Consider the following 26910-nt stretch of genomic DNA (forward strand, 5'->3'; position numbering starts at 1 on the left):
CCTTAATGAATGACAGCTTCTGTACCCTCCCCTCTCACTCTATCCCACACACAGACTCAGTGTTGTTGTTTAATATCATCCTTTCAGTTATCACTCTACCCTGTCAGGAGCTATGTCTCCTCCAGTAACTCTCCTGTCTTTACCACATTACTTTGTTTTTCTTTAAGGTCCTTGTCCATACTGTGACACCTTATTCATGACCACCTTGCAAATAAGTTTCTGTCTATGATCTATCAATGGTATCAACTTAATTTTACACTTTCAAACATACCTTTCCCTGCTTTCGGTGATGCTAGTTTTCATTCCCCAAAAGAGCTCTGCAAAGATATGTAGAATTATTATAATTCTTTAAGTTCTCTTTACAGCAACAGCTTGATAGGAAAATTCTAGCCTCTGACTATTCTGCTAAAATTGCCCACATTATTTCTGTTTATTTTCTTCTTCCCCAGCATTGCCACCTGTCCTAAACTTAAAAAGAGCTGTTTGGTACACCTCTAAATTTACACAGTACCCAACAAAACTTCTAATTCTTGACTTCAATTTAAGATTATTGTAAATCAATGGTATCCAATAATTTAATTTTATAATGTTTGTTGAAGGTGATGGAATTTTAATCTTCTTCAAAAAAAAGCATACATAAACTAGTTATAAAATGGCTATAAAAGAAATTATTCATTCAGCAGAATTGAACATAAGATTCTAAATTTCTCACCAGTTTTCAGATAAAAAAGGCCAAACCCTACAGTTCTTTTTCTATTCATAGTCACCTAGAATTTTATCTCTCCTTAGTCAGAGACAAATAAACAACGGACTGTGGAAGGTTTCATAATAAAACATCAATAAGAAAAACTATTATGCTAAAGATAAAATGCAGGAAGGAAGTGTAGAGAAAATTGTACAGATAAACCTAATTCCAGTGCATTGCAAATGTTATGTCTCCTGTTAACATCTCTCATGCTAGTGTGCAACAAAGGATCCAGTTTACCATTTAGAAGATCAAGCCCCCAAACCAGAAACAAAATGCCCAACTTGGGGAAAAAAAACTTGTCTGTTGCAGTCAGAGTCCTAAGAATCCCCTAAGTTTCTCCATGGAATTTTTGCTTACTCTAAAAGAGCCAAGCAATTAAAGACATATAATTATGCATATACATAAGCCCTAAGGAGGACATTTTCAGATTTTCTAGTTTGACTGAGTCTACCAAGACACACATTTTTAGGGCACATAAAAATGTGTTGGGTAATAACGTAAGAACAGTGAAGTTTTAAGGTGTTTTCCAAATGTTTTTCTTACATACATGAGGATGTAGTCCTGTTTCCTAAGAAAAAGATTGTAACAGTAGCCTAAAAGAGGGAAACATCTCTGTCCTTCTCTCAGGGCTGGACTGCTAAAACCTGAACAAGGCAGTTTTGTGTACATGACAGCCTTAAACGTTTTAGTGCTGAAAACAAGGGTTGTAGGTCTTTGGCATTATACATAAAATACAAAAAAATATTGCCTCAACCTTTTCACATTCCATTCAAATACCTAATAGTCAGAAAACTAATTTTCTGTATTACCACACCTTTTACTATAAAGGTTGTACTACTTCTGGCAGTGCTCACATAGCAAACTCAGCAGATAATCTACCTAAATTTAGGCCACATTTCAGACTTTAATTTCTGGTAGCTTAAGGAATGTTTTTGGTCATGTAAAAGATGCATATTTGGCATTAATGTTTTCAGAATTTGGATGATGAAACAAATTCAGGCTTTGGCAAGAGTTTTGGCCCTTCATCCTGCCCAGTTGATGTATAGAAAGATTTTAGTGTTCTATCTTCTAATTGTTATCTTAGCCAAATGGCATGGCAGTTGTCAAGAATAAGTAAAGTCTATGAAAAGTAAAACTTTGGGGAAAAAAAAGAGAGGACTTGAAATTTTGGGCTATTGTAAAACCTACAAGGCTGCTTCTTTGGAAGCATAGTAAGTTGCTAAGTGACCTAATGGAGCTCAAGTCCTTGAATTGCCAGCTCAAGTATATATTATGACTGATATTATTTGCTAAATGGAAGAAAATGACAATGATAAAGGCATATGATTCATTTTGATGCTCTATTACCTCAGAAAGCAATGGCTGACCTTTTTAAAACATGGAATTTCCAGATGCTATCAGTTATACAGTCATATAATTATTTCAAATGTATAGGTTGCTTGTGTTGTGTGGTGCACTTTCTCAAATCTTGGAGCTGAAGAAAGCTGATGCATCTTTGAGGTTTAACATAAAAGCCAATGCTGAAAATTCCTCAAGTACAAGGTGATTTCCCAGAGAACACAAAAAGATCATCTCACACAATAAATTTACAGCAAACCAAAACTTTTCATGCCTACAGCATAAGATATCTCTAGAGCTGTACAGTTTTAGTTAGCTGTCACCTTCAGGCCTTTCTTGAAAGGCCATATGTCCTGGTTTAGGGCAAAACTGGGAGAGACTCCCCAAAAACGGGGCCCCTCCAGAAAGCAAACCCACATGGCCCTTCCACCCAACTGGTTCAGAAAGAATTCCTTGGAGAGAGGTGGAAAGAACCTGTTTATTTAACAGGCACAGCACCCCCCAGCACACAAAATGAACAATACTGGATGACACCATTCTTTCACCCCTCTGAAAAAAAGATGACAAATTCAGAAAGTCTCTCCTGAGGTGATCACTCTGTTATCAGTTCCTCCGGTGCTGGGGAAGCTGCTGCAGCCACGGGGTGCAAACTCTCGGTGTTTCCCAGGTCCCAGTCCGGAGCAGGTTCGAGTAGGTCCAAACAGGAAAGGAGAAACAGTCCAGGAAGAAATTTGGACTGTTTAGCTAAACTAACTCATGAGAAGAAGCAGAAAGAAAGAGCAAGCAGAAGCAGAGCAGAAGCAAGAGCAAAGCGAAAAGCAGGGCAAAAAAGCAAAAGCAGCACTATGTACTGTCCCGTCTGTCTGTCCCGCCGGCTGTGGGGGAGTGGCTGATGTCAAAACAGAACTTTCCCTCTTCAGAGCCAGTCTTGAAGGCACAGAACATAATATCCAGCATAAACAGCACACACGAATGGGGATACAAGCATCCTAACGTCATCCTAGGACACCATATTTTTATTCTGGAAGCAACTTGAGTCTAAACTGGCTCATTGGCTTCTCTGTGCCATAGCATTTTCAGACTATCCTGTAATTAAACAGTGTATCTTCTGTGCCACTCAGAGTTTACAGCTCAAGCTTCAAGCTGAAGAAAGGCACCTAAACCATTTGCAGAGCAGGCTTGGCCCCAGAAGAAATAGTGTCATTCACCCAGCTCTATACTCCAGCTACTGAACATGGGCAGAGACAAAATGCCTTTCCTCCTACAATTAACTACAATACTATAATGTCTGATGTCTAATTCACAATCCAGCAGTTAAATAACATAGCTATTAAATGTGCAGTTTTCTGTCTAGAAATACTGTACTGCATCATTTCAATTCCAAACAAACAAATCAAATTTTAGTTCCTGAAACTTCAATTAGACATCACAATTCTTTCAGAGTTCTGGAACTAAAATCATTTATGCTTCCCTCCCAAATCCTGATCTTAGTCTAAATTCATTGGACACTGTACGTTCTGCTTCCTTCTTGGCTGCAATTGTTTCCCTACCTGTAGTCACTTCTGCTTTGAACATCACCTTCAACATCTCCATTCCTACTGAAAAGAGATGAACTTTTTCATAATTTTGGAGCAATGCCGAGAAGATAATTACTGCTTATTCCATTCTCCCATTGCAATGTCCTGTTTTTCCTTCACTCTATTTAATCACCAAGTAATATTTTCCATTTGTTTTCATTTTTACCCTTTTGACTTTTTGGACTTGACTTTAGATGGTGATCAGCCTTTTTCTATTTTATTCCCTGAAGGCTCACTACTTATGCCTCATTACAGTTTCTGAGACAGTTATTTGCTCAGCTGAGAGAGAAAACCTTTTCCCTACTGCTTTTCCTATTTGGAATTCAAGTTTATCATACTTTTACCATATCTGAGTTAGAGAAATTTCTATCCTCCTCCATAATCAAGTCCCTGATTTTCCACTTAATTTAAATTAGTGTTCTTGCAATCAGTCTAATCTGATCCCTGCCACTATATCCCACCAAAACTAAGGCCAAAATACAATCATGATCCCTGCCACTATATCCCACCAAAACTAATGCCAAAATACAATCATGTTGCTTGTGTGGCTCTTCAGTGACCACTTCACAGAATAATGGGGTTCTGCTCTTACTACTCTCAAAGTTTAGCTCTCGTAGCAAGACAACATCTTTTTCCACTAGCAATTTTTTTTTGTTTTTTTCACAACCATTTCTATATTAGAATTAAGGAGTTGATGTCCTCGGTTCCTGTAATCTTGGTATTTCTCTCAATGGTGTTTCAACTGCGTAAAGGCAGAAGACCTTCTCTTAAGCCTGACACAGGTGCCCGGCTGAGCCGGGAGATCCTTGCGGACAAACAGCCACAAGATTTCAGGCGGGGAATGCCCGGAGCGCTCCGCACACCACCCGCACCTTCGGGCCGGGCAGTGCCTGCGAGCTCCCTTCGCTCGGCCGCAGGGAGCCAGCACGACGGCTGGGCAGGCGGTCACCTGCGGCAGGCGGAGCCCGGCCGCTCCCCGCTCCCAGGGGCCGTGTGAGGGTCTGGGGCCGTGTGAAGGCCGGTCCGCGCTCCCAGGGGCCGTGTGAGGGTCTGGGGCCGTGTGAAGGCCTGGGGCCGTGTGAGGGCCTGGGGCCGTGTGAGGGCCGCTCCGCGCTCCCAGGGGCCGTGTGGGGGCGGCGCGTGCCCGCCGGCCGTGCCCGGTTACCGTTGCCGGGGCCCGGCGGCGGCGGCGGCGGCGATGGTGAAAGAAACGATCCGGGTGTACGCGCGGGTGAAGCCGCTGGGCAGGCGGCAGCAGGCAGGGGTAGGATGGGCGCTGTGCCCCGGGGGTGCGCTGGGGATGCCGGGGAGAGCCGAGGGCTGCCTAGGGACCCTCGTTCCCCACTCAGGTGGGGGCAGAGGAGCGGAGCCCATCCCCTTCAGGAGGCTCGGGCGGCTGGCGGGGGCGGAGAGGCTGGTATGCGGGTGGGTGTGCGGCGGGAAGTTCCTGCTGTCCGAAATCCTAGGAAGTTCATAAAATCGCGAAGCAGATTATGAAACTGTTGGCGGAGTGGCTGAGGAACTTTCTCAGCCGCTATTACAGAAAGGCTCGGCAGGAAAGCTCTTGACACGCGTCCCTGGATTTGTGCAGTTCCGCCGTGCTCTGAGAAAGGGTGGGGAACGTGTTGCTCCTAGTGTACAGCTGCCCTCCCAAGGGATAATAAAGATAATGAAAGTGTTCCTCAGAAACCGTGCATTTAGGTCTCTTAATTGCCTTCTTGTTTTAAACCAACTCTTCTCGTCGCAGCCTGTTTCTTGTCATAGCCTTTCCTAATGTAGTCTTTCAGAATTTTTGTAGAGGTTTGCTGTGGGGGGCGTGCTTTGATATCTGTGATGTTATAAAAAAACAAAGTGGTTTAGTAAGCAAATTATGTCAAAAAGGCTGCACTTTGGTTTCAAGTGTTATTGTGGTGTTTACATGGTGACAGAATAATGCTGTTGTGTGCTGGTTTTGTTGTGTAGTAGTTAAGGGAGATCTGCTCAGGTATTCAGTGCAATTTGTAACAAGTTTGTCTCCAGACAATTACCCCTGCTAAGCTTAGATGAGTGTTGTGTTATATCTAAGGGTAATGCAGTTCTGTTGATGACGTTATTCTGTGAATTCGTATCCATTATTTATTAGAATTATTCTGTTGATAATGAGGAACTTCTGCCCAGTCTGGAGATTACTGTGCCACGTGACTTAGCAGACGGGTTCATCAATAATAAACGAGAAAGCTACAAGTTCAAGTGAGTAGAAGCCTTGTCTTTGTGCCCTCTGCCTTTAGTGACTGACAATGCTATGTGTAGTTATACAGATCTATAGAATCAGGAAAAGTCTAAAATTAAATTATTGTATAGATGGATTTATTTTTATATAACTCCCGTAACAAGAGGAATACAGGCTCTTCACCAATGGGTCTGATAGCATTGGATAAAATTGTCATACTATTGTCTGTCCATTGCAAGTCATTATGTATTTCTAAATCTCATCTCAAAGATTCATTTATCAGTTCTTCTATTTTTGTTCTTTGTTTTGAATTTGTCTATGAAGACTGAATCAGGACTGTATGTAATCTTCTGATCTAATGAGTTGTCCTAGACTGGCTAAAGTCTTGATGTAAAACATTCTGTTTAGAAACTGTATTTCAGACATAGCCAGAGTAACAAAAAATAGAAACTGTTGACAGAAATAAATTCTTGGTTTGAGAGTGTAAGTATTTTTTAGGAACTTACAATATCAAACATTTTTATTAATTCAACAGAAAAGTGAGACAACACTTTAAAATTCAGTGATGAATAAAGCTAGATATATCATCTCTTATGATGAGGTCAAGACTGTCTTTTTCTAATTCAGTTATGCTTCATTGTTTTATGGTAAACAACAAGTAATTTGTTTCTCTATGCTAATAAAAAAGAGAGCTCCACATAAACAACTGCAGCTCAGACTGATGTAGTTTTACATCAGTTAAGGTAACCTGCTTGGAAAGAGAGGAACTGCCCTCTCCAAATAGATTCATAGGCAACACTGCCTTAGTCTGTAGATGCCTAAACCTGACTTAATGAATGCAGATATTTTTGTTTGACTTTATAATACATTAAAACCGCTGAGATGCATCTTCAGAAACCTTATGCCTTATTATCCTTAAGAGAATGCGAGAATAATTGTTTGAGTTACTTGACTGATTAGCAGGATAGAATAAATGCTTTTGTGTTTTGTGTATTGCATTTGTCTGTGATACTGCAACCACTGCAAGGTGCTTTTCTACACACCCAGTGTTCCTAAGGCCTTCCTACGCAACCTGGGAAGTTCTGTGTAAGAATAGAGTTCCAAATAGGGGGGGCAACACAGCAGGGCACCAGCTCTATGGGGGAGCTGCTGGAATGGGTGGATGGCTTCCTAACATACAGTTAAGCCAATCAGGATATTTGTAAACGTGGACAAACTCTTGAGGGATATTAAGCCTGGAGGTAGCTTTGACTGCAGTGGCCATGAGATAATCAAATTCAGGATACTGAGAGAATGGAGTAAGGCAAAAAGCAGGATCACAACCCTGGATTTCTTAAGTGCAGACTTTGGCTTGTTCGTGGATCTGCTTATAAGAATTCTCTGAGACACATTCCTGGAGAGATGACCAGGAAAACTGGCTGATTTTCAAGGATCACCTTCTCCAAGCTCAAGAACAGTCCATCCACATGAACAGTAATGATGCAGAGGCAGCAGGAGGATTGGAACCAATGATCCCTTCCAACCTCAAGAATTCTGATTCTGTAAAATAACTGCAGATATTTTATATAGAAAGTGACAAAACATACTTAATTAAATATCTCATTGTGACCTATAGTAATTGTGCAGCAGAATGAAGGAGATGGCTTGAAAAAATGTGAGCTTGGCTGTACTGGTGGGATGCTGTATTTGGTTATAATGTAATCTATTTATCCAGGATTCAGTGTGGTGCCAGTTACAAACACTAATTCTCTTGATAGATTTAAACTACGGTTTATTTTTTTTCTAAGCCACATCATTTTATCAGAGGATTTTATTGTACAGATCTTGTCAAAGCAGCTCTGTGTACAGCCTATTTATGTACAATAGCACAACAGCAAGCTGTGGTTAAGACTACAGGGAAAACATTGTACTAAGTTATGTAAGCCTAATGATGTAAACATTGACTATTACAAACACAAAAAAAAATGTATGAATCAAGTACTGTTTTAACATTCTAAGCAATTATTATTTGCTTATTATTTTCAGATTTCAGAAAATTTTTGATCAAGAGGCAAAACAAGATGTGATTTTTGACAGCATTGCCAAACCAGTAGCAGAATGGTATGTTGTGATCCTGCATGTAACCAGGGAAATGCTATTTCTGCTTTTGTTGTATTACTTGAAGGAGAGCTGTCAAGTCTTTGTCTTGTTGTTGTACAAGTGAATTGATGTTCTAATTTACTAAATCGTGACGTGTCTGAATCCAGGAAGTATACAATCCCCTGAGAATGTTATGCATACTAAGGTTCCTTTTTTGACTCTTCAAATATCAATGCTACTGTTGCCTCTTTTGTTGCAAGCAATAGAAATCTATGCCAATTTTTTTTTTTTTGTCTGTAATATAAGCTGACTTCATTGCCTTAGAATAGTATTTTCTATATAGTTTAATGCACAGGTAAACCTAATGAAAATTGTATCCCCCCCATATAATTTTAATTAAGCTAGGGACTCTTACTAATGTTTGTGGCAATATTCCTAAGTCTTGTCATTACTTCTGTTTTGACATGTAAGGCAGTGCTTTTGGCACTGGGTTATTTTTTTTCCTCCTCCATTTTCATAATAAAACAATGCTCATAGCTGACAGTTTGCAGAGGCAAATACTTAAGGCTGATGAAGACTTCTGCATTCATTGAGTGGATTGAATGCCACTCTGAAACAGATGGATTTTTCAATGGAAAATAGATTTTATGCCATTCTCTCTACTCAGTTTACTGTCTGTGCTCCTGAAGTTTGTACTGGTGTGGGACAAAATCCCGTGCAGGAGGAAGCTGAATTTCTGCGTAGCGTTTGCTTGCTGCTCAAAATCCAGACTGGTAGTGAGTTGGGAAGTATTACTTCAAGTGCCAACTTCTTTCTCATTCATTGTCTGACCCATCTGTTGGTTTAAGCCATGATTCTGCAAGTTATTCCTCAATCTATTGCACAGTCATGTGTTTAGCTCTGTAGGAAAACAAACAACTTCAGGTGGACACTGAGCCTTTCTCAAGTTGTTACAAGGAAGAAAAATATATCAATCTCTTTATAATGTTAGTTTTTTCCCCCCACTCCTCCTGTTTTCTTCTCTAAAGTCCCACAAAGTAGAAAGGTAATTGCCAGTGAATTTGAAATTTCATTAGAATAAGCTAAATAGACTAAAAAGAATGCTTTTTATTTTCTCATCCAAAAGATATTTCTTTGCTTATATGACATTATCACATATAGCTTCACATTACTCATACACTTAATTTTAACTATTTCTGGGTTTAATGTTGAATGCAGAAAAAAATCTTTACCAAATTTGAGTGTGTTTGGAAAGAGAAGCGTTAAAAGTCTCATTGCTATGTACTATGGACTTAATTTTGATATGCTGAGCTTTTGTTGCAGATAACTAACTAGTAAGAAACTGGCTACTTTTTTCCCTTTGGAATGTTTTGCTAGAATATGGAAATGTTTTCCCGTTGATGAGTTCACCTATGCAGTGCCCTAATAATCAGGAAGGGGTATTCTTCTCCTTTATTTCAGTGTTAGCTGATAAAAGACTTGTTTTATATATTAATTTGCTCCACTATATAGGCTTTAGTTTCAGGGTTTAGATATTTTTAGAGTACCTGAAAGTACTTTAATGCTATTAAAATCAATGGTGTTTAGGCAGAAAACTATCTCTAAATATTTCTAAGTCTTGTCTTTAATGCTGAAATTGACTTATAAAACCATTCTTAATGAAATCAAAATTGCCTCTGAGCATTATGAGGTTAAGCTTGTATTCTAAATTATGCTTGTGTTGTTACAGGTAATTTTACTTGTGCTTTTATAATAGAGTATGTTCATGTTTTTTATCCATTCCCTCAATTTTTTACTTCTTTGTAGACAAAAATATAAATTTCAAAAAATATATTGAGAGTCATGAAGTTCCTTGGATAATGGAGTCCTGAACTGGGCCTGAAATTTGTTTCACTCTGTGGTTAATGATACCATTTTCTTTTCCATCATGGAAAGAAAAAGAATTGCCCTGTTTCTCTTAGAGACCGCAGTTTTTCACATTTGTTTCTTTCACAATCAATATTCTCTTGTATGAAAAAGCTGTTGCAAGTACACATTTCTGTTGTTGGACTTGCTTTAGTAAGGGAACAGTTTTTGTGTGTGTATTGCCAGTGAAAATAAAGTAGCAGGAAAATATCAATGGAATAGTTCAGTAACATTTTGAGGTTCTTTGTCATGCATTCTTACAGTCCTGAGAAAATTCAGTTAGAGACTTGAATGCTTAGGGAAAAAAACATCTTGGGCATTGTTTAAACTAAAACCAGAAAGGCAATGCTCAGGATTCTAAAATCTTTCTATTTTGTTCTTGGATGGATAGAAAATTGGATGTAACTTTTTTCTCCTTTTTTTTTTTTTTCCTTTTTAAGTAGGTTTTCTTTGATGTTGGGCCACTACTTCTCTTTCTCTAAGTCCAGTTACATTGTCATCTTGCCTGTGGTTTCAGAGGCACCAGACATTAGTTTGTTTAATTTGCTTCTTCAGTTCAAAGTGCCAGCCTCTGCAAACCATTATAAGCATATGACTTGCTTGAACTTTATTAGTTTTTTCTATCCTTGAGTCATCTCTTACATTGTTTCTTTTTCTTCTAATTTTAAATATATATTTTGATAATGTTTTTGTTCAGAGTTTAAGAAGCAGCACTAATTCTGTTACTGAATCAAAACCAGAGTAAATAAATAACAACCTACTTTAAAAGTTTGCTAATGGCTAAGCATTGCTTTAACGTCGCAACTAAACAGGCTACTCTCAAAATATTTCAAATATTAGTATTATGATTATGTATGCACCAGAAATTAAGCAGAAAATGTTAACTGTTTTGAATTAGTTGATTTTTCAGTTCTAGTATGAACTGAAAACTCAATCAGTGTTTTGGTATTAGATTTCTTGGGTTTTTTTGCAGAATAACATTGAAAATATTTTCTCTTCAGTTTTCTCATGCAAATAGGAAGAAGCTTAGCTGTTTATAAACCTAATGTCAATCATCTGTGATCCTTGGAAAAATCTGATGGCCGTGGGAATGATGGTCCTACTTCTGCATGTTCTGGTTTCTTCTAATGTGCTATATTTACCCTAGGAATTAGCATCTGTATTATATAAACTACTTCAGTTTACTCTGAACTGGTTTTGTGTGGGGTTTTTTTCTGCTGTGTATTCTTACAGAAAATGTAGTAAAAACATTTTTATTAACAGTTATTCATTATATATTACTTAATATATTTCTCACACAATGTTGAATGTAGTGGTCTGCCTCACCTGCCTCATAAAGACCTGTAGACTATATATGGAGCAAAAGGACACATTGTTTCAGATGTCATCTTGAAAGAAATATAGCCTAAATTTTCCCCTAAATTGAGAAATTAGCAATGCTTGCTGTTCTTTCTCAAAGTGAGTACAATTATGAGGCAATAAAAAGTGAAACATGTCATTGATGTTTCTTCTCAAATGACTACTAGTTGCTTGTTTGTTTTAATGTAAATTGTGCAATTTAGAATTGTTCAAGAAGGTTGCTTAATTTAAGTTCTTGTTTGACAGCTTTGATTCAGAATGTCTTTGTGTCACACTATAGTGTTCATGGTGGAGTTCTAAATATGTTTAGAGATCTTGGTCAAAACACGAAAATATATTACTTTTCTGTAGGAAAACTTCTGAAATTTCTAAGGAAACCTGCCTGCACTAATTTCTCAAAAACACGCGCCTTTGGAAATCAGTTTTGTTTTTTAAAGAAGAGTTATTACCAATTTGGATTTGTTCCACAAATCTGGCAAAGATATGAAGAAAAAGAAAATCATACTGAGATAGTTTGTTTATTTTAATTAAAAAAACCTTTAATCTGAACCTCCAAGTGTTAGAAGATAGTTGAAAGCTGAGTCTCTGTGAAGGCAAATTGTCCTGAAAACTTATTTTCTAGATCCTTGAAATTAAGTTCTTCCTTCTTTCTATCTTCAATATAGTTTAGAAGGGGTGGAGGGGGCTGGTTTTGCCAGGATTTGGTTAATTTATTTTTTAATATCGGTGAATTGAGGTTTCATGAGATAGAAGGAAAGAAAATGAGGGACACTGATAAAAAATACTTTTCAGATCTGCAAGAACTGAGGTGAACAGGGGGCCAACAGAATCCAAATATCAGAGATACTGGTGTCTTCTGCGTTTTTCATTAGTCATTACTGAATATTTGTTTTGACCACATGTCCTTATGTTACTACTCATTTAAAATGAAGATGGCAGAACTCAGGTAAAAATTATAATATGAAGCCAAAATAAACTAAGAAAATTAAATAAGTTTTTAAGACCAAAGTTGTTTCTTGTTCTCAGGATTTTCTCCTACCTACTTAAAAACACTTGCAGAATTTAGTCTTACTTAATAAGGGGTTTTCCTTGTTGTATTTATTCATATTATAAACTTTGTACAAAACTTCACTTTGAACTTTTTCATCCTATTAGAATAATTAAGTAAGAAGGGATCTCAGTAGGTCCTCTGGACCAATCTTCTGAGGAAAGCAAGTCTGGCTTCTAGGTCACATTTCTCAGGCCCTTGTCCAATAGAGATGCAAAAATGTCCAAAGATGGGAATCCCACAATTCATCTGGGAACCTGTTCCAAGGCTTAACTACTCTCACTGTGAAGAATATTTTCCTTATACCCACTTGGAGTTTCTTCACTTGCCACTTATGACCCCTGCTTTGTGTTCTACCAGTGTAAACCTCTGGGAGGAGTTTGAGTCCGTCTCTAATGATCCATTGCAGAAGGTGGTAATTAGGTACATGTAAGACTTGCTCTTTGCTGGGGTGATAGGAAACAGTTCACTTGGCTTCTTGTGCATTATATTCTGCACCCTGAATTCAATTGGTTCTGGCAGGCTCATTCCAGTTTCTTTAGTGCATTTTTCATCTGCTGGGGAGCCCAAAAGTGGGGACAGAACTCAAGGAAGGGACAGAACTCAAGGAAGAAGAGAGTTTCTTTTCCTTTTTTTTTTTTTTTTTTTTTTTTTTGCTAATTTTGAAGGTAACTTTTCTGTTTGATTCAGCAAAAATGGTGCAGCAGCAGAGGAAGCAGAGTTCTTGGTTATACTTAGGCAAAAGCCTCCCTAAAGTCTCATTAACAATGAGCACAGAAACAAATGAAAAGTTCTGTGTCCATAAGCTTTAAATAGAACAAATGATCTTCACTGGAAATTAAAACAAAATGTCGTCAGAAAACCCAACCACAATAGAACAACCTCAGTCTGCTTTCAACCTCTGCCTACTGTCACTGGGCTTTTACCACTATTTATATTGTCTCAGATACTCAAGGACAAAGTACTGAATGATATTTTAGACTGTAGTAACTACCCATAAATTGTCTAGCTCTCACTTGAGGAATTTCTCACTTGAGGAATGTTAGGTGGTTGTAAACATAGCATATCTATCAATTTAATTGGAATTGCTTCCATGAGTTATACTTCTGTATCACACTATATTTAGGAATTAGACAGCTTTCAGGAATGAGACAAGGCAGTGGAGTGACTGGAAATGGCAGCTGATAGCTCTGTAACAGCATTCATTTAAATAGGATTCTGAACTGAATTTTCAAATTAAAAGTTCCTATCTCACTGTGCATGTTTTGAAATCACCACTAATTATACAAGTAACTTAGAACATGCAAGTTACTTGATAAGTGAGTGATAAACTTGAGGGGGGAAAAAAACCCACATAGTATTGCTCTCCTTTACATTCATGTAAAAAATTGTCCTATGCTTGATAATGGGTAGTTTCTCAAAGTCCAAAGTGCAGAAGGAGGAGAATTATGTCATAATTAATGACATAATTAATTTTTCATGAAGCCAAAACTGATTTTCTTGAGCAATCATCATTGCATAAGCTTTTATGTAACAGCACTTGGCTTATTAATTGGTATTAATGTTTTACTGAAAGTGGAATATATGAGGAATATTTCCTTCAGCCTTCTGTTTTTCTATTATGTCTCTTTCAAAACAACAGCCATATTAAATTAAGAGTTTTCCATGTTAACTGGGAAAAAATATTTGTAGCATGTATGTTGGGATTTTCTAAGGTATTTGATGTACTTTAGATGCATGCAGATAAGTGTAAAACCTGTAGTATGTTCAAGCATTTACAGTAGCAAAAATTTGCCACATCAAATTTTTTTTTAAAACTGATTGACCTATTGGAAAGGTGGTCATTGAATTCAATAAGCTGTGGATCGTGTTCTAAATACTTTCCAGGTAGAGAATTCTTTCTCAGTTGAGGGAAAGTATCCCTTAGTTTTCTGGTTAGAAAAAATACCAAAAGTATTGAAATTCCTGTCTCAAACACTGTTGTTGGGGGAGATTTTTTGATAGTCTGTGTCATAGCTGGAGGTAAAACTTGAACACTTTTAATTTATCCCATCATGTTGCTGCCATAATGTATGATTAGGTTTATTTAGTAGTGGTATCAAATCCTCCTCCTTAGTCAGCTGTGTGCACAAACCACCTTTTGCTTGGAAAGGGTGTGATTTAAATCCTAGGCAACATAGAGGATGTATTCAATGCTTTCTTTTTGTTTAAACTTGTTACTGTATAGCTCTGTAAGGTAAAGCACAAACTGTTGTGTTGCTAAAAACCAACACTAAGTTTTCAGTGCTTGATCAGAAAAGCAACATTTAATTCTTTGGGTAAAATGTAAGAACAGATATAATCCTTTTCTAAATTATAATCATCTTGAAGAGAACATATAATTTGATGATAAATTATAATGCAGAATAAAAGAATAAAGAAGATTTGGGTGTGTAGTAAACAATTATTCATACATTGGAAGTTGCTTGCCTGCAATTTATGCTGTTATTTGCTTTTTTTCCCATGCACTCTGTCTTATTCTGTTTTCCACCATGCAAAATCTTTTTGCAGTTTTGTGTTGTTCAATTATATTAACTTTGCTAAGGAGACTTTCTTATTCCATAATTACTTCTTGATTTCATAATACTTGGCAGACAATCATGATGTTTCTTCAGCAATATTTTGCTTTAAATCAACTTTTCTTACAGTAATCAAAAAGCCAGGACTTTATCATCCCACCCACCTCAAGATGCAGGAGAAGTGTGTGGATGTGGTTACATAGGTGTACACTTCCAACATATCAAACAAACATTATTTTTTTCTTACATTCGGTTTTTTAACATGTGAAACTACATATGACTTGACCACATGTATTTTCCCTGAAACACAAAAATAAATATTCAATTTTAAAATGTATATTTACCAAGTGTTGACATAAATATAATTTATGCTACAAAATCTAGAAATCCTGGAATTCTGGTATCATGAGTTAAATCTAAAATATTGATATTTATTTGTTTAGTTCTGCCCTCTTTGAATTTGCAACTGACTTTTTGGGGCCTTTCTTGCAGTCATGAAACAGACCTTCCACACATTAATAATCCAAGAAGACATATCAGGATATTAAATGAAATTGAAATTCAACTTTTTTTCAGACCTATTACATGTCCATGTTTTCCCTGAAATGTCATGTTTTTTGTGGAAATCTTATCTTAACAGAATTTGATGTCTTGGCCGGGTTTCTTAGTGATTTCCTTATATGCAGAAAGTCAGGCCATTGAGATTTGTCCCCATTCAATGGATCTTACTGTCCACAGGTAGGAACTTCAAGTCAGACTTACTGCTCATGCATGTGGCTAATTAAGTTTTCCTTGCCACATTTAAGCTGCTCCATGTTTTCCAGATAGAAACATGGAATATGCGGTTATAAGCAGTACAGGCAAAGCCAAATCAGCATATTGTTACAAACTGACTTTTTAAATATATATTATTCCTTTCTCATAGAAAGTAAGTCTATCACAAAGTGTTACAAATGTATGCCTGCATGTTTTAGTGAATAATGAAAATGAGCCCTCTGAATTTTGTAATAGAATGAAACAAATATGCAAATTTAAAGAAGATTTTGAGCATTGCATTTTAAAGGTTTTTTTTCTCTGTAGTAGTGCTTTTGGGTCTAGCTTGGTATTGATAAAAAACCAAGACCTTCCAGTAACTCTGGCAATCATAACTTTGGTAAAACATGCTGGAGACAGATTTCTCCAACAGTATTTTAGCTAATCTGTCTGGAAGTTGTCCATAAACTTCTGAACAGGATGCTATACAATGTTGTATAAGTGCATGAAAGATCTTTTCTGCAAAGCCTCTCCTTGGATTATGGGTCTTTAATGTATTTTGTTTGAAGCAGTAAAGAGACTACTTATTCAACAAAATTTTTCTTTAACCATGCCAAAATTCATCATTCAGAGAGAGAAAAAAAATCTGGGTATTCTGATAACACCAAGGGTGCATGACTGAAAATACACTTTTCATGTATGATTTTTATTTATGCATAGTTTTAAGTCCTCATGGTACATGACTACCATCACTATCCATGTGAACCTGAGTAGTTTAAAAAACTCAGTTTAACAAAAATTTGGGACTTTTGTTCAGAGACTTCAAAGAGTAAAGATGCAGACTTTGTCTGTGGGAACTGACATCTTGCAAAGTAGGTTTTGCTGAAAAGGCAGAAAAAAGGCTGCTGTCTCTCTACCAACCTTTCCCAGCAAAGAATCACTTCCTCTACTGTTTGGGACAACTTTAATTTGCAAGTGAGGATCCCTTTGGATGCTGTTTAGAAAACATGCTCTTCTCTTTTCTTGTCATAATGGGTGTTGCCAACTTCTTTGGTACCTGCTGCAGTTATATTTCAGGATGAGAGAGACAATGTGCTCACTATACTGACTTCTAGCATCTGAGGAACCCATCAGTTTGCCGAGGGTATTTATGCAGTATAGTTTGAGGATGTTTTTTTAAACAGCATTTTATGGGTGGCTAACAGTTTATGAAAGTTTTTGAGCTTTTTTATTTTCATTAAGGAATTGTGCATCTTGGGTTGAAAATACTATGTACAAATCTTAAGCTTCCTGAGTATTTAATAGATAGGTATTGATTTATTGATTAATTTGTTATTGGTCCCTCTACGTGTAGTTACCCTTTCAGTGTTAAACTCTTTGGAAAAAAATGAGCTAAAATTAGATTGATGGTTTGGTTGAGGTTTTTTTGCATTGAAGTACTTAAAAGTGAAAATGTCTCCAACAAGTATTTCCTATGGTGATAAGTTGTCCACAAGGCTCATTGCTAAAACATCCTGTATGGCCATCAATTCCAAATGAAGTTACTTAAAATAAGTGTGAATAAGACACATCAGACCTGGATTTTTATGACTTAATCCATGTTATCGCATATAGACCTTAAAAACTGACATTGACTAATACTCACACGATTATACTTAGAATGATAGTTTTATCTCTTCAGTTTTGAAATATATTCTTTCATAAGTATATATGTATGCACAAACCCTTAACTTTTGTGTAGTTCATAAGTTTAATTTTCTCTCCATAAGCTGATGTAGTAGAGGCTTTTCATTTTCACTGCATCGTCCCCTCTACTCTTCAGGAGGCAAGATGATAGTGTACAGCTTGCTTCTGAGCCAAGGAACTTTGTCAGTCCTGCCTGAACTCCAAGTCCCTCATCTCTTATTTATGAAAGAGGCCATATTTTACCTTATTTCTCAGGCTTAGAAAGGGAACTTGTTCTCCATCCTGTCCTCATGGAGATGCATGTTGCTCTTAGAAGGCTTTGCCAGCAGTTTCACTGGTATTATTGGTAGTCTTCTTTCCCTGCAGGCTTCCTTAGCACCTCAAGCAGGCTGTCCTTAAATTGACTTGGTGGTAGCTGTAATACACTCTGAATGAAAGAATGCATGCTTTAAATATGGCCAGGATGCAGTTATTTATATATATAATTATACACACACACATATAGATACTTGCACATAAATTTAGAAAAGGCTGACTTTTAGCTAAGAATTTAAAGACCATAACTGAGGAATACAAATTTTCTATGTAATGCAATATTAAGATAACCTATAATTGCATTGGATTAGAAGAATGCATTACTGACATGGATATGTTCACATTTTATGGACAGTCAGGGTTTTCCGGAAAACTTTTCAGAGCTGTGCTGATGCACTGCAGAAAATATAAGAATATATATGAATCAAACAGCAAAAATAAAATTCACTGAGTTTTGCAGCTGTTTTGACAGCATATGGTATGGGATGTTTTATCCTGTGTTTAGATGTGAGGTGATTCTAATCAACAGCTTTTTCCAAAGTGGTTAGAAATCAGAATACAAACATGTTGAATTAATAGTTTGCAGCCGCATATTTATTAGTTTTTTCACACATTGCAAGGCACACCTTTAAAGAAGAGAAGGAGTAAGAAAATTTAACAATTCCAGTTGCCAGCTCTGAAAAGCCAGAGAGCTCTTCTGTAGGAGCTGAAGAGCAACTATACAGAATCAGATCAAGGTTCCATCTGGTGCACTATGTTGTCTCTCACAGGTACTAACAGACAATGCTCAGAGGAACAAAATAGAGTAAGCATGTAGAGCTGCCTCTTGCATGTATCCTCTTAGTCTTTAGTTATTTATAGTTTAGCGACTTTCTAATTTCTCTGTGATAAGTAGCCCTGAAGAAAAATGTTTTGGTGATTTAGTCCAATCTCTGCTGAAGCCTGTTTGACATTTTAATGTCCAAAACATGGCATGGCAAAGAGTTGCACAACTTAACTACAATTTGCTTGAAGAATCATTTCCTCTTAGGTTTGAATCTGCCATGTCTGAACTGCTGTTGATACCCCCTACCTTCTGACAACTCATTACTGTTGTCAGCATTCAGATATTGTGACAGTGGGCACTAGAAATTCCTAAGATAGATGAATGAGGTGTTTTATCATAATAATTGTTTTGATTTGTAACATCTGGAATCTAATATCTATATATATTCCATCTTTGTGCATTTTGGGAGCAGATGTTCACTGTGGCTCCTTTCAACATTTTTCTGGTTTTGTCTTTGACATCCTACTCTAATGGATTAAAATAAGCAATTTGGCAACTACTCAGGCCTTTAAATAAACTTTAATAAGTTGGAGAATCATTGCCTCTCTTGTGGCGCCAGACCAGCAGCTATCTATATACATGTTTCTTTTCCTCTTACACAAGGGTTGTTTTCCCTCTTTTTATTTATTAAAATTGTAGCTTATTTATCATTTCTTCTTTAAACAAAATACACAAGAATAATTTTTACTTTTCAATTTGTTGAACAAACTTAGTAGGTCCTTAAACATAGTGAATCCAATCAAAAATTTAAGACTATTAAGCTTATCTTCTGTTTAGTGGAAATACGGTGGAAGTCAATGGTGGCAGTGTGTTGAATTAAAGAAAGATATTTGAACTGGACTTTCATTAGACACTTCTGCAAACAGAAATAAGAGGTGTGAAAAAGATGAGTCTGAATGTCATTTCATGCTATGTCATTAGTAGCTATTTTGTCTTTTCTATCAAAACTTCTTGTACAGTCTTAACAGAAAAGTTTACTGTTACTAATGTGGGTTTGTGTGTTTTCATAGAAGGTTTTATTGCACTGATTTAAGCACAGGTTCTCCTGCATTCCCTTTTCAAAGCATAGTCTGGTGTCGTTCAGTGTAGTCAGTCTCAGAATAAAAGCTGGACCCTGGTATAACAGTATCCTTACATGATTTTCTAACCATAATATATTTTTTCTGTTTACATTTAATAAAGTCCTATGTGAAATATTTCTTGATTTTTCTCGTGTATGAATGGCATAATTCCTTGCACCTACAGTCTTTAAAGGGATTAAATATCATCCTTGCAAAAAATCATCTGCCAAACTAAAAAGTATGAAAAGGTAGTGTAAATAGTAATAAGTAGGATCAGCTAATAATGGACTAAGTCAAGGCATTAAGTCAAGAAATCCTTCCATTCTAGATAGTTTAAATTTTATATAATCTAGAATATATATATTAAAGTGTACTCTTGTATTACCAAAGATAGTTACTATGGAATTTAGAATTACTGTTAACTGTATTTTGGTTCTATACGAAGTTGATCATGGACAATATGTTCTGCCTTAAATGTTAATTATCTTCCTTTTTTTAATTGTGTAGTGTTTTGGCTGGATACAATGGTACTATCTTTGCATATGGTCAGACAGGAAGTGGCAAAACTTTTACCATCACAGGAGGAGCAGAACGCTACAGTGATCGAGGCATCATTCCCAGGACTTTATCTTATATTTTTGATCAATTGCAGAAGGTATGGAACATGATTTTCTCTTTATTTCTAATGTCTGGTTTCAAATATTTAACTATTGCTAATGGTTGTTTTTATAATAGTATCAGTGGAAATCCTAAAACTAACGCTTAACAAAATATCTAACTTGCTGTGTGCAAGAATATATTTGTAGTTGTTTTGGCTACCTGGTTTATTGCAATAGTCTGAAAATTATGGGCATCATTGTGGGGGGCTTTTGTAGTTTTAAAACCCAGGCTATTTTTAGTTGGTGCAGCATACCTTCAGATCACATAGGTTATTCTCCTTGTCTAACACTTATATCAGCTCCACTCTGGTTGTGTATTGCATACATTGCATTTCATTTTGACTTTTTATGTGATGAAATGAGTCAATAAGTGAAAGGATGTGCCAGAGTAAGCACACTGATTTTTTTGTTAGGTTTATTATGTTTGTGAGAAATTTAATTTTCTTTTAGTGTCTGAAATACTTACATGAGTCAACACAGTCAATTATTCCAGTACTTTTATAATTATAGGAGAAAGTGAAGAGAGGAGTCTGGTGTAATTTATGTTTTGTCTCTTCATTTATTCCACCAGGCCTATGACTCATTAATCTTCACATTTTAGCAAAGCTATTTAATTAAGCCAATTTAAAGATGATTTGCCATTAATCATTCCACTATACATTTATACTCTTTCAGTCGTGTACTACAGAGTACCAATCTGTTTGCAGAAGGGTATATGGCTCAGTCACATGAACATGCCCTGTCTCAGTAAGGGTTAACAAGAGTGAGTAATTACTTTAGGTCTTTGCAAGTATGGCTTTTGCAGGTAAATGTACACAGCATGTGGAAGGTGCACAAAAACTTGCCATTGTGGGAATGGAAATGAAAGAAAACCCCAAGGATCATGTTATCTTAGCCCTTCTGCTGTACTTACACAACCTCCATGGAGGACTTTTGTTGTGGAAAGTGGACAGGTTTATCATGTAATTGCCAACAACAAACAGTGTTAACACACCACCATTCTTTTCTAATGTTAATTATGCAATTAAAAAATAATAGAATAAGAAATAACTAGTATGTTTGTTGAATGCTCAGCACAGAAATATGAATGTTTCCCATTTCAGACTGCATTTTGGATCAAAAGCTATACTTAGTTACCCTTATAGGGCTATTTCAATTTTCCTGCTTCCAGATCATTGTTTCATAAAATTATTTTTTTCTTAGTGCACTTTAAAGGATCTCTTCTTGGTGTTTTATCTTTCCTCTTGCCTTTCTTTTCGTATCTTTTCCCTGTTGCATTTCTTTATACCTACAACTATGGTTTGGAAGGTGCTCAATCTGGAGAAGAATCTTTTGCCTTCTGACCCTACGTAGGATGAAACAGGAGAAAGTGAAATCAGGGACATGAAATACAACACTTGTTAAGCTCTTACTTGGGCAGACAGCGCAATTTGAAACCAAAGAAACAAAATTGGAGAACTAAATGAGAAGCAAATCAAGCCTTTGTTTTTAATAGCATCTCCTTTTAATTTAGAAATTCTCCTATTTCCATGGCATCCTGTTTGAACTGCTCCTTACTACATTTTTCCATCCATCTGTAGTATATCTTTTAAATTATGTGCTTTGAAATAGTGAATACTGTCATAACAAATTAAAAAAACATGGGAAATAATTATTAAATGAAAGTGACAAGTTATATCTCAAAGTATTTTGCAAAAAAAACTGCAGTGGATTGAATTATTACATTTCAACTGTGATATGAGTGCTTTCACAGTGGTTTTGACTGCTGAAAAGAAGTGACTGATTTCTTTATTCTTTTACTTCTTTAATTTTGGAAATCATAGCCCACTATTTTGAGGTTTATGTTGTTTGGATTTGGCTTTGGGGCAGGGGAAAATTGTCGGCAAAACTCAGTTGTGTTAAATTATTTTTTGGCAATGTAGTTTACCAAAAGAATTGTGATTGCAGAGAACAGCTGACATCATATACAGTGCTATAATGTTATGATGAAGAGAATGAAAGCAGTATGTCAGTGATGTTTCTAAATGAAATAAATCTTTCTTTTGTTGCTCTTTTTACTTTTGCTTTGTTTTTTCTTTAAACACAGTCTTTCTCTCCATAATATGAACATTTACCTTTTTATAAAAACTTTCTTTTTTTTAGTGCAGAAGTGAAAAATGTCATGTTACATAGTTCTGTAAGCAGGTCACGTCTTCTAAATATATACAGACTTTTTTAAGTGTACAGAATCAATTAAAAATCCCAGACTAAACTCATGGTAATGGTGGTTTTTGTGGGGGATTTTTGTTTTAGTGAATGTTGTGTGTCTCTGTTTTGGTTGGGAGATTTTATGGGTTTGTTTTTTTTTCTCCTTTCTTCTTCTTGAGTCCTTATACAGATGATAACACAAACCATGAAAGTACCAGAAATTGAACATGTGCACCATATCCCTGAAAATAGACAACGTGAGAAAGTGACCTAGAAGCCATAGAAATAAATTTGTCTTTTGATCTACCTCTGTCTTCTGTTTATAACACTATTTTTTTTTCTTATCCAGGATAGCAGTAAAGTGTACACAACTCATGTTTCCTACTTGGAAATCTACAATGAATGTGGTTATGATCTGCTTGACCCAAGACATGAGGCCTCCAAAATGGAAGATTTGCCGTAAGTAATAAATACAGAGAATCATCAAAACCAAGAGGAATCATTTTCATATACCCTATTACATTGTTTAAGGACTTTTTGACGTTGTGCTACTGATCTCAGTGTTAATTTAATCAGAATACTTTGTGTAAACAATTTTATCAACAGTGCCTAAATATTCTGTTATTTTGTGTGTACGGAGGGTAGGGAGTAACCAAAGGTGAAAGGATTAAGAGTGTTTGTTGCTATTACACAGAAGAGATCTCTTGCAGCCACTGACAAGGAGAAGGTACACTTTTTTTTCTCATGGCAGCTTGTCTCTTTATATGGCATGTATGACTGTGTGTGGCAGAGACATGTAACGGGTGGTATTTCCTTACAGCAGTAATGAGAATCTCCCTGCTTCTATTTGGACCTTTTCCTTCAAGGTTAATTATTTTTCTAGAATATGCAATTATGGAATAAGGTAAGTTACAGCTAGAAAATAGACCTCAAGTAACTCCAAAGAATAGTGTATTTCCTTCAGAGAAGTTGGTTGTTATAATAGTAGTCATTGATCAGATGCTAGCATCTAATGATTGGAGAAGGGTAGTAAACAAAAGTTTGTAGATTATGAATGCTCCAGCTGATGAAGTTAAAGATTTCTAATGTATCAGATCTCCAATTATGAAATAATAGTTTATAGTCTGTGTTATTTTTAAATAGCTAAGCAAACACTAAATAGGCGTGAGTAAGTGAGTTGTTTACTGGATTCGCAAGTGCCCTGAAATAATGCTGGGCACCAAGAATTTTATCACTCAACACAATAGTAACAGACACTTGTAAATAGCAGTGAAATCACTGCTGATACAAGAGCAGGAAACGTGCTGAAAATTTTCAATGGGACAATAAAAGAAAATAAATAGTTTTTATTTTGAAATAACTCATTATGTAATTAGCATATTATTAAACCATTTTATTCATTAAAAAAATCTTGCAACACAATATTTTATGGTATTTGAATGGAGCTTTATTTTTCCATGCAGTGTGGGGTATCTAGGATATGTATGTTCAAAATAATTTTCAACATTGATCTTTATGAAAGAATCTAGTCTAGAGATTAGGAAGGCAGCAGGCAAATGCAAAGTGTGGGACTGGGCTGTGAATTGGTCTAATTGTTTCAGTTTCTTTACCTGAAAAATGGAAGTAGAATTTATTTCTTTATGAAACATCAGTGCTATGTAGACTGTGTGTCATCATCAGTGTCTTTCATGATGAAGTTTAGGATTCTAATTTATTTTCTGCTTCCTGTGGCATTCAGACAAAAATTTTAGTCAGAGGCTAGTTTGGATAATATAATTTAGTTCTGTGTCCATTTTTGCATGGACAAAAAATAGTAAATAGTGTGTTACACATTTTTCTACTTATTAGATTTAATGCCAGCAAGTTATTCAAGTTTATTGCATTAATAATTTCATTTATTAAGTTACTTGAAATATTCTATCTGAACTCATTCCATTTCACATTTTATAAGAATGAATTTATTCAATTCAAATAAACTGAGTTTTAATAATATAATTGCAACTTTGAAACAGATATTTGGGGTCACATGCTCTGGAAAATATCATATTTTCAAACTAGGTACTGAATATTTCCTAATAATTGTGATTTTTAGAATCCTCCAACTAAGTTTGTGTGGTGATTCAATGGAACTAAAGAAAAACTGTGTTGTGTGTAAGGTTGTTTTAAAGCTTAAAAGTTGATGGATAATTTGATTGTAAATTAGGAATAAAGCATGCTGGGATAATCATAATTACCTGTAAATGTACATTGTCAATAGAATATGTTCTGTAATCTAAAATTATATCTACATGAGTCACATTTAGTATGTGTAGAAGTATTTATTAATAAAATATGTTCTGTTTATTTTTTAATATTGTAGTCTGGGAATTCAAAACTTAAAAATTCTAGTGTCATTCTGATCTAAAAAGGCAGTAAAAGCTGCAAGAATAGGTGGTTGCATGATTAACTGTATTTCAATCACTTGATTAATTTTCTTAATAGATAAGGTAGAGGTTACTTATAAGCAAATAATCACATTTTTTAAAACTTATCTGTGTTTATCATCTAATGTATATTTTTTTGGAGAATTTTATATGCTGAAAACCTCATAATATTTTAGTAAAAGTAAGCAGAATACAAAATAATAACTTGAAGTTTGCCTGAAAGCCTGTATTTATTGTGAATATTAAAAAGAATTTGGTTTTTGTACTTTAAGGGTGTCATATTATATATAATTTTCTGATGAACTCCACAGTGGATCATCTAAGCTTTGAGCACCATAAAAAGCCAAAGGCTTTTTATGGCTTCAAACCCTATATTCTTGGGTAAATATTAGCAGTCAGTGCTGATACTTTCCTAAGTATTTAAGATGGTCAAGAAGAGTATTGAAGAAATGTGTCATTTTAGAAGAATAAGCAAAAAGATTAGTTAACCTCATATAATGTGCAGATTGTTCTGGAACAGTATTGCTGTCCATGTTCTTGCAAAAGAAGGGGATGTAATTTGAATGAAAGCATGTACTTCTGACCAGCAAACTCTTCATTCTTAGCTTTAAGGACTAAACACAGATTGCATTCAGGTGATAGAAGTTGTGAAAGGCTTGTTGATAGTATTTGAAAAAATGAGACATTAAAATTGTATTTGATGCTTGAGGCAAAGGGAATAATAAACATTTTTTAAATTGCCCATTCCATCGAAACATTTCATGATTAGACTTGGAATCACAGCTCCTGAAGAAAAGGTTAGTGTGTAGCCATGCTTTGTGTGTTCTGTAGACTATGAAATTTTCATCTTAGCACTGCTTACTCATTTCATCCAAGTCTGCCAGATGAGAAAGGAAGAGGCTCTCACAAAAACAACCACTACTTTTCTGGAAGTAAATTCCTGACAAATGCATGAATATGGGCCATACAGCTGCACATCTGTATGTATGCATATGCAGATTCCTACACAGAGCTATGAAGAAATTGAATTGAATATTGACAATCTAATTCTGTTTGTAGCTGTAGAGAATTCCATGTTCTTACAAAGAAATTATGATTGTTTTCAAATCACAAAGGTATGAAATTATTGCTGTAAAATAAAGCTGGTAGAACACTGTTTAAATACTTACTGCCACCTTATGTTTTTATAAAAGTTTTGCAGGAGCGTTCAAACTAGGAATACTTTTCTAAAGCTTTTAATTTGCTGTGCATTTGTGAAGTAGCCTTTTATCTCCAACAGGTTCTTGGTTGTAGTGTATATGTGACCAAATGTTACTGAATTTCACTTTAGTTAGAACCTATCAGTAAAGTTCTTCCTAACATATTCTTATTTATCCAGAAGTAAGAGATTTTTTGACATCATATATAGCACAAATGTAAAAACTGAAGTTATAGAACCATTAGTCAGAAATGACTAGATTAATTCATAGGTAAGCAATAAGTTACTGCTTTACCTCTCTGATGGCATGTGAAGGCTAACCACAATTAGTGGTGTTTTTCCTTAGAGTGACAATCTAAGCTGCAGTAATTGAGGAGGTACTTGTCAGGGAGCTCAGACAACCATTACTCTCCACAGTGATGTGGCCAGGGGAAAATAGAATCTAAATTTCAAGTCAACAAAAGGGATTCCCCATTTTTGTGTGAAGATTCTTTAAAGTCCTCTTTGAGAAGGAAATATTTAATTTTAAGTGTGATGTAGTCTTACTTTAAGGAAACCACACTTTAAGTTAAGAGCCGATTAACTTCAAACATCAGCAATGATGTCTATATCAATATATATTAGTAACATGCAGAACTGTTATGTTCCATGGGATCAGTGTGAAATAATTTCCCTTTAAAACAAAACCTGTTACTGCATATTGGTGAATTACCTCAAATGAGTTGGTTCTCTTCTGTTCCTCTACTGCCCTCCAAGGGCTTTAAGAGTTACCAAATTGCTGACATGGAAAGCTAAAACAACTACTAAAATAATTCTGGTTTTCCTTAACAAAGAAGGCTAAAATAAGGAATAATTTAAAACATATAAGAAATATATTTTATTCAGTCTAATTTTTTGATGAAAATAAACCTAATTCTTCCCTCCAATCTCAACAGTGTTAATGTCAGCCCCTTTTAATGGCTGTACCAACTATGTCATTTG

The 26910-nt window shown here is 35.7% G+C and overlaps 1 protein-coding gene across 1 annotated transcript in view; it reads left to right on the forward strand.

The window, feature by feature from the left end:
- The first annotated feature begins 4828 nt into the window (after positions 1-4828).
- Positions 4829-26910, forward strand: part of KIF6 (kinesin family member 6) — a 150420-nt gene continuing 128338 nt past the window's right edge. Inside the window, exons 1-5 of the mRNA XM_050972402.1 lie at positions 4829-4927; positions 5786-5892; positions 7898-7972; positions 19970-20117; positions 22658-22767. Coding sequence (XP_050828359.1) covers positions 4862-4927; positions 5786-5892; positions 7898-7972; positions 19970-20117; positions 22658-22767 — 506 coding nt within the window. The 5' untranslated portion in view covers positions 4829-4861. The remainder of the gene's footprint in view (positions 4928-5785; positions 5893-7897; positions 7973-19969; positions 20118-22657; positions 22768-26910) is intronic.

The sequence above is a fragment of the Serinus canaria genome, chromosome 3, assembly GCF_022539315.1.
Source record: "Serinus canaria isolate serCan28SL12 chromosome 3, serCan2020, whole genome shotgun sequence".
Taxonomy (NCBI): Eukaryota; Metazoa; Chordata; class Aves; order Passeriformes; family Fringillidae; genus Serinus; species Serinus canaria.